The 9,162-nt window shown below is 48.3% G+C and overlaps 1 protein-coding gene across 1 annotated transcript; it reads right to left on the bottom strand.

Annotated features, from left to right (window-relative positions):
* Positions 1–3,807: 3,807 nt before the first annotated feature.
* On the bottom strand, positions 3,808–8,817 carry LOC139837913 (uncharacterized). The gene is made up of 3 exons (XM_071827231.1): positions 8,478–8,817; positions 8,057–8,406; positions 3,808–3,822 (listed from the first exon to the last, which is right to left on the bottom strand). Exons 1-3 carry the CDS (start codon positions 8,815–8,817, stop codon positions 3,808–3,810), a joined length of 705 nt encoding a protein of 234 aa, XP_071683332.1.
* Between the last annotated feature and the right edge of the window lie 345 nt (positions 8,818–9,162).

Raw genomic sequence — 9,162 nt, 5'->3', positions numbered from 1 at the left:
CAATGGTCAAACTGAAGTGGTGAATAGAACATTGTCACAACTGTTGAGATCCATGATCAAGAAGAACCTAAAAGAGTGGGAAGATTGTTTGCCGCATGTGGAGTTTGCTTATAACAGGGCAGTACATTCTACCACAGAGCCGTGTCCCTTTGAGGTGGTGTATGGTTTCAAACCCATTACTCCGCTTGATTTGTTGCCTCTACCCATACATGAGAGAGTCAATATGGAGGCATCCAAGAGGGCACACTAGTAGGAAAAGCCTCATCAGTGGCGCACCAAAAATGGATTATGTGGCGCATGGGAGCTGCGCCACAGAAACGTCGCCACAAAAATAAGGTTTCTGTGGCGCACCTTCCCGTGCGCCACAGAATTAAGGTTTCTGTGGCGCACTTGTTCTTAGGTGCGCCACAGAAAAGCGTGCGCCACAGAATTGGTTTTTAGTGCGCCACAGAATTTGCTTGTATTATACACGATTTTGTTCTGCCTGCTATACACATGCAGTTTATAGACAGCAATACAGATACACAGGTTATATACAGCAACATTCAGATATAATATAAATATCATGTACATTGCACAGATATAACATAGACATCATCATCACATTACTTAGAACCCGATCGAGATACATATATAGTGGCAAGTGTCAAATGTTTTGCATACAACTCTTAATTCATACAAAATTCACAATTTCAAGATACAAAGTAGTCTTCATCCGGTTCCTCCTTTGCTCCGTCATCTCTACCCACCAGGCTCGCTTGCATCGGGGTCCTTCATCCAGTTCCTACTATGATGAAAATGGAAGAAAGTGAGACCAACAAGTCCGATGCACAAGAGAAATGGAATAAATGCCTCATACATTGTTGGTCAACACAAATATTAACATTCAGGGACGGTGTAAGTGAGACCAAGTCCGATGCACAAGAGATTGATATTTGTGCTATCTTACCAGGCTCACTTACGCCGCCCCCGAGTGTACGGTGACCAAACATTTTAATCATCGGCATTTTAAAAATCTCAAAGCAAATGGAATGACAAAATGGAATAAGTGCCTCATACATTGTTGGTCAACACAAATATTAACATTTAGGGATGGCGTAAGTGAGACCAAGTCCGATGCACAAGAGATTGATATTTGTGCTATCTTACCAGGCTCACTTACGCCACCCCCGAGTGTACGGTGACCAAACATTTTAATCCTCGGCATTTTGAAAATCTCAAAGCAAATGGAATGGCAAAATGGAATAAGTGCCTCATACATTGTTGGTCAACACAAATATTAACATTTAGGGATGGTGTAAGCGAGACCAAGTCCGATGCACAAGAGATTGATATTTGTGCTATCTTACCAGGCTCACTTACGCCACCCCCAAGTGTACGGTGACCAAACATTTTAATCATCGGCATTTTGAAAATCTCAAAGCAAATGGAATGGCAAAATGGAATAAGTGCCTCATACATTGTTGGTCAACACAAATACTATGGTCAGAAACCATAGTTGCAGTATACACCGCCGTATACTTTGCAGAAGGGCCCCCTTTCCCCGGTCGGCGTTCCGTCAACGGGTGCTTGACGACACAACAACGCCGATCTGCATCTCCGGTGCAGAACCACGCCAGTCCCTCGCTGTCCAGTACGTGAACGAGTCCTTGATGCAAAGACCGTGCCGGCCTGCCCAGCATTATGCCGGGCCGTGTTGCCGCGCTTCAAACCGTGTGTCCAGTGATCGACACGGCCTGAAGCGCGACAACAGGGGTCGGCATGATGCTAGGGAGGCTGGCACCGTCTTCGCATTAAGGACTCGTTCACGTACTGGACGGCGAGAGAAGAAAAGTGGTGTTGCGCCGGAGAGGCATGTCGGCATTGTTGTCTCGTCAAGGACTCGTTCACGGAACGGCGGCTAGGGAAAGGGGAGCTCGTCTACAAAGTATATTGCGGCGTATAGGTGACCAAACATTCTAATCATCGGCACTAAAATGGAAGAAAGAGCCAAGTGGTATCTCAACTAGATATCATATGCCTCATACTTTGTTGGTCGAAAGAAATATTAACATTCCGGGATGGGGTCAGTGAGGCCAGGTAGGATGCACAAGAGATTGATATTTGTGCCATCGCACCAGGCTCACTGGCCCCACCCCAGAGTGTACAAGTGACCAAACAATTTAATCATCGGCACTAGAATGGAAGAAAGGCCAATGCAATTAAGAAGTAGCTAGTATGAACTAAATGGAATGCCTCATACTTTGTTGGTCGAAACAAATATGAACATCCCGGGATGGCGTTAGTGAGGCCAGGTAGGATGCACAAGAGATTGATATTTGTGCCATCACACCAGGCTCACTAGCGACACCCCGGAGTGTACAGTTGACCGAACATTCTAATCATCGGCACTAAAATGGAAGAAAGAGCCAAGTGGTATCAACTAAATGGAATGCCTCATACTTTGTTGGTCGAAACAAATATTAACATCTAGGGATGTAGTAAGTGAGGCCAGGTAGGATGCACAAGATATTGATATTTGTGCCATCACACCAAGCCTCACTTGCTCCACCCCCGAGTGTACGAGTGATCGACCAACCATCTAATCATCGACAAGTACAAAAACACCAACAAACCAGCAACCATGGTGACATAAGTCAAGATGCTCAAACACACATAGCATGCATGGAGCAGATGCTCCAAAGGGATTATTCATCACTTGGTATATAGACCAAGTGATGCTGGCAAAAGAGAGGCCAATCAAGAACCAGTAAATCCAGTAAGTGATAGATATGCCTAAACAAGCAACAACACATAGCATATCCCAGCTAACTGATGAGACAAGTCTTGGTAGCCAACTGAATCACCTAGCACCACCTAGCCTTTTAAAACCATCAGAAACAGTCCTTTTTCTTCAAAGGATACCACAGTGGCATTCATTTACATGATCCCCTACTGTGGATATCTCTATTTTCATCAAAGCCAACAAGAAAAGGATACCACAGTGGCATTCATTTACATGATTCCCTAATGTGAATATCTCTATAGTAGCATACCATAAGCTCACAAGAATCCATCAAGTAAATCTTCACAAGGATACCATAGTAGCATAGTAGCATACCATAAGCTCACAAGAATCCATCATTTTCTTCACAAGGATACCACAGTAGCATACCATAGTAGCATTTCATGCATTTAAATGAACCAGTAGCATCAAAACCAACCAAATGTCCAACTAGCAAGTAATACCAAGTGAGCAAATCTTCATAACCTTGTACAGGTTCAGACATGGATTTATTTCCAACAAAGGATGGAAATCAAATTAACATCATTGAATTAAATTGAATCATTACCATCACATGGTTCATCAATAACAAGTGGCGATAAACCTCCACAAACAACAGGTACATATGATCCAAGAAGCCACACAGGCATAGCAAGTGATATAAGTTGACAATAACCACTAGCAATCCAGGCTCCAAATGGAACCTTTGAAGCAGATATATATAGAGCCAATATAGCATGTCACTGCTAGTAGCTGGTGTTCATATAGCATGTCCATTTAGTACCAAGCATAGCACCAATTTAGTACCAAGCATAGCACCAATTAATCAAGCAATATAGCAGCATCAAGAACAAGCATAGCACCAATTAATCAAGCAATATAGCAGCATCAAGAACAAGCATAGCACCAATTAATCAACTATAGCTCCATCAAGAACAAGCATAGCACCAATTAATCAAGCAATAGCAAAGCATGACCTGCACATGACACTTCACTAAAGCCAAAGCTTCAGTAAAGCACTTAATCAAGGCTTTCATGCAGTGCTAAACAGGCAACAACTGCAAGCAATGGGATCATAATTCAATCCATGTGCACATACCAGATAAATGGCATCAATGGGATCATAATTCAATCCATGTAATTAGCCAAGTTATACAGAATAAGAAAAGGGGAGCACAACAGCATTTCATCGAGCACAACAGCAGCAGAAAATCACAGCAGCATTTCATCGAGCACTTTGTGCTCGCGCGGGAGAGGAAGAGGGAGGAGGGGAGGGAGCTCACCGACGGCAGACGGCGATTGTGGAGGAGCTCACCGACGACGACGGCAGGGGTGGAGGTCGCGGCGGCTCCTCCACCTTGACGCGGCGGCGGCTCCTCCACCTTGACGCCGCGCCGGCCCCTCCTCCTCCACGCCGCAGCGGCTTGTGCTGCTGGTGGCGGGGATGGGTGGAGCGTGGCGGCATGCGGCCCTCGCGGAGGAAGGCGGCGGCGACGGCGACGGCGACGGCAGCGCTCGCCATGGAAGGCGGCGGCGCGGGGAGAGGGGAGAGGGGGAGAGAGTGGTATACGGGCGAGGGAGGGGTACGGCCATGATATAGGACACGTTATTTCTGTGGCGCACCGAGGCCAGTGCGCCACAGAACACGTCATTTCTGTGGCGCACCTAGGCCAGTGCGCCACAGAATAGGTTATTTCTGTGGCGCACCAAGTGCAGTGCGCCGTAGAAAAAGTGAAACCAATGTTTGGGCGTGACAGGGTGTGGGCCCCACAAAGTTTTTGTGGCGCAGTGTTCCATGGTGCGCCACAAAATTAAGCTATTTCTGTGGCGCACCTTGCCTGGTGCGCCACAAAATAAGTTTCTGTGGCGCATTTTTAACGGTGCGCCACAGAACTAAGCTTCGCCTATAAGGGTTTTCCTACTAGTGGCAGATTTTGTGCGAAAGATTCATGTGAAGACTAAAGAGTTGATAGAGAAGAAAGGCAAGAGCAATGCTGCAAGGATGAACAAGAAGCGCAAGGAGATATTGTTCAAGCCTGGTGATATGGTTTGGGCACATTTTCGCAAGGATAGGTTCCCGAAGCTGCGGAAGTCCAAGTTGCTTCCTCATGGTGATGGTCCTTACAAAGTGCTTGCCAAGATCAATGATAATGCATACTCTATAGACCCTCCAATTGATGAGTTTGGTGTCAGTAATTCATTCAATGCGGCTGATTTGACACCATATGACGGAGAAGACCTTGGAGCGTCGAGGTCGACGCCTTTTGAAGGGGGGGAGATGATGAGGACATCCCTACTACACTACTAGCTCCGTCATTGCAAGATGAAGATGTTCCTACTGTGAAGCTCAAGCCCAATGAAGTCAGGATTGGACCAATGACACGAGCTCGTGCGAACCTACTTAAACAACAGGTGAATTTGTTCCTAAGTGATACTTTGATCGATAAGAACTTTATACTGCCTAAGTCCTATTACTTATGTATGATCTGGTATGATGGGGAAGCAAGCATCGCACGAGGAGGAGAGGAGCAGCTGGACTAGAAGCTGGACGTAAAGCTGGCCATGAAGCTGTACATGAAGACATCCCATGGAAGCGCGAGGGAGGAGAGAGAGGCATGCGCAAGGGAAGAAGACCAAGTTCAGGCCGGCGCCAGATCCGGTCTGACCGGCCGCCACGCCGGCGCGCCCGGTCCCAGACCCGATCAACCGGGTGCCACGTCGGGCCAGCCCGGCACCGACCGGATTTTCCACTTGTGCCAACCGAGCACTATCCAGTAAGCTTGGACGTCCCGCCCGGTTGCCACCCGGTGCCTGGCCCGGTTCCGACCGGACCAGCCTGGTCCCAGGCCCGGTCGACCGGCCCCTAGGTCGGCCGTGTCCGAGTCTGTCTCGACCAGATCTCGATCTGGGTCGGTTATTCTTGTAATTTTTCGACCTGAGGTCGTCCTGAACCCCTATATAAGTGCCCAGGTCGCCCCCAAATTAGGTTTAGACCTCGTTTAAGATAAACCCTAGTTCATAGTTGATTGCTTTGCAACTCTATTGAATCCCTACACCATATTGCCTTGATTTGGTGTAAACTCTGAAAGTTTTGCGTGATCTGCTGTTCCATTTGGAATTAGAAGGTTGCAACTTACTGCTTCGTGGTCGACGGCTACGTGCGCAAGTGTGGAATTGCGAATATCTTGCAGGGTTGAGAGCTGTTGCATTGGCGACAGGGACCAATCGAGAGATCTCGTTGCGTCATACAAGTTATCATCCACTTCATCATCAAGTTATCTCCGTTGTGTTCATCCCGTGATCATCATCACCACCGTTGCTTACTGAGAAGATCGGGCCACCCCTTTTCAAAAAGGCATAGCCCTTATATTGCTAGCAGTGGCACAGGTGTGCTACTGCTATATAGCAGTGGCGCACTACTACACTTGCACCACTGTGAGAAACATACTAGTGGCACACTAGATCAGAGATGTGCCACTGCTAAGTTGGCCCTTTTTGCAGAACACCTCTCAGACATAACTGTGACACCACTAGTATATGGGTTACCAGTTGCGCACCAAAAATTGTGCCATTAGTAACCAAAATTGGTGCGCCACTAAAAGTCTTTTCCTAGTAGTGGCAAGTAATGTTATTTATGAGAATGTGTTGTTGTTTATAATATGGTATTGTTCATAAGTCGGTGTTGATATTTATGATTTGTTGTAGTTTATATATTATGGTTACACGTTGTTTACATCTAATTTTTGCAACTTGTTGTGTTGTAAACTCGGTTACCTTTACCCACGGTGATACATTTGTCTGACTATCTCTGGTTTAGTTAACCCGGTTAATTAAACTATAGCATGCAGTGGACAGGTTGATCTTGCAAAGGTGGGACTTGAGAGGGCCGGCTGGCACTTTGCTTGGATTGCAATCCATAATGCGGTCGCAATGATGCGCTTTATGGCGGATCACTGCTAACTGATTAAGCTAATCTCAACATACCTGGTCATCCACGACATGGATCTTATCCGGAAGAAAGCATGGCGCCACATCGGCCGGGATGTTCTTAGAGCATCTCCAGCCGCGTCCCCCAAACCGTCCCCTAAACCGCGCCGGATTGAGCGTTTGGGGGACGTGTTTTGTTCGTGCCGCGTTTGGGGGACGTCGCTCCCCAGCCGCGTCCCCCAAACGCCGCCCCCAAACATTTAAAATAATTTTTTTAGCACATAAACCATTTATATCAAATGTAGCATATGAAAAAAAATATTTTCGAGGATTGTTTTCAAATTAAATTACAACAAATAATAAAACAAGTAATCAAATATAATAAAAAGGGCTAGATGATACATCAAGGTGCCACGGTATTTCCTTTGATCCTCCACAAATGCTCAACGAGATCAGCTTGAAGTTGCTCATGCACATTGCTGTCACGGATCTCTGCGTGCATGGCGAGAAAATCAGCAAAATCTGCAGGCAACTCATGATCAACCTCCGCGAGAGGGCCTTGACACTCATAGGGACCAACATGTGACCTAACATGATTCTTGCGGTCATCCTCGATGATCATGTTGTGCATGATCACACAAGCCTGCATCACCTCCCACATTTGGTCGTGAGACCAGCTTAGAGCAGGGTACCGGACAATGGCAAATTGTGCTTGAAGCACACCAAATGCCCGCTCGACATCCTTCCTGCAAGCCTCCTGTCGTGTAGCAAAGTGAGAATTCTTCAGACCTGATGGATTCGATATTGTTTTGACAAAAGTGGCCCATTTTGGATATATACCATCGGCTAGATAATAGCCTTTGGTAGGTGGCCATTGATCTCATAGTTGCATGGTGGAGCATGCCCTTCCACTAGTCTGCTGAACACCGGAGACCGCTGCAACACGTTGATGTCATTGTGTGATCCCGCCATGCCAAAGAAAGAATGCCAAATCCACAGGTCATAATCTGCCACAGCTTCAAGCACCACACTGCAATATCCATGACGCCCTTTGTATATACCTTGCCAAGCAAACAGGCAGTTCTTCCATGCCCAGTGCATGCAATCGATGCTTCCAAGCATTCCAGGAAATCCTCTGGCAGCATTTTGTGCCATGATCCTTGCAGTCTCTTCCTCAGTTGGCGCTCTCAAGTAGTATTTGCCAAACTTTCCCACCACAGCTCGGCAAAACTTGTACATGCACTCAATGGCAGTAGACTCACTCATGCGAAGGTAGTCGTCCTGTGTATCGGTAGGTGCTCCGTATGCAAGCATCCTCATGGCGGCGGTGCACTTCTGAATGGATGAGAACCCGAGAACGCCTACAACGTCGACCTTGAGCTTGAAGTAGGGGTCGAACTCTCGAACGCCCTGGAGGATATTCATGAACAGGCCCTTGCTCATCCTGTACCGGCGCCGAAAATTGTCGGCATGTGTTGCCCCGTCGGCGAAGTAGTCGTTCTGCAGCATGGCATGCCCCTCCATCCTCTGCCGGGGCTTCGACTTCCTTCTTCCCGGCCTTGATCCTCCGCGGCGCGGCCTCTTCCTCTTCTCCACCTCAGCGTCAAGCATGTCCTGGAGGGACGCGATGATCAGCAAATGCTCCCGCAGGTCGTCGTCGAACGCTTGCTCGTCCTCCAGCAGCAGGGCAACCATCTCATCGTCGCTGTCCATGGCTAAAGCAAAATCAATGGTTAAAATTGCGCCGAGGCAGACGACGCAACAAACAGCGACCAATCGCGCCTACCTGGCAAGTCGTCGAGCACCTTCTGTGCGCGGAGGTGGGGCGGATTTGACGGCGCGTTCTGGGAGGCGCTGGCTACGCGGCGGCGGCACGACCGGCGGGAGCCCCAGCCGCGACAACGGTGCTGACTCGCAGCACAGATCAGACGCCCAAACGGCCGGGAAATCCAGCGGCGGCGGTGGGGTGGGAGGCGCGGGAAGGAAGGAGCGACGAGAAAAGAGGCGCGAACCAACGGTTTATGCAAATAGTCGCCGACATGTGGGAGCCCGCCTCGCTTTTCGTTGTGTCCGGCGTCCCCGGAGCGTCCCCTGTGGGACGGGGACGGGCTCGGGGCGCCGGACATCGTATAGGGCGCGCCCGGACAAAAAGGGCTTTGGGGGACGCGGCTGGAACGCATTTTCTGTCCGGCGCGCCCCAAATCCCTTTGGGGGACGGTTTGGGGGAGGCGACTGGAGATGCTCTTAACCATCGGTTTGGTAGGTGGGAATCGCACGTCGCACCCTACCGTAATATAGCAACTCGAAAAGAAGCAGATACATAATATAGCAACTCGAAAAGAAGCAGATACAAAATGTTTCCAGTATAGAGGCGCCAATCGATCTAATGGTGTTGGCGTCACTAGTAGAAACAAGGGCTTTGGTTCTTTTTTGCTCTAAAGAGATTTTGCACGGGATTTGGCACGAACCGG

Source organism: Lolium perenne, chromosome 3 (genome assembly GCF_019359855.2).
Source record: "Lolium perenne isolate Kyuss_39 chromosome 3, Kyuss_2.0, whole genome shotgun sequence".
Taxonomy (NCBI): Eukaryota; Viridiplantae; Streptophyta; class Magnoliopsida; order Poales; family Poaceae; genus Lolium; species Lolium perenne.
The sequence above is the reverse complement of the archived record's forward strand: the minus strand, read 5'-3'. Positions and strand labels throughout refer to the sequence as shown.

What these genes read in the sequence shown, in the direction of transcription:
- LOC139837913 (XM_071827231.1), bottom strand. Translation starts at nt 8,817, where the DNA reads ATGTCCGGCGCCCCGAGCCCGTCCCCGTCCCACAGGGGACGCTCCGGG. An exon ending in GGTGCTCGACGACTTGCCAG is followed by an intron (nt 8,407 to 8,477) that starts GTAGGCGCGATT and finishes ATTTTGCTTTAG; the next exon opens with CCATGGACAGCGACGATGAG.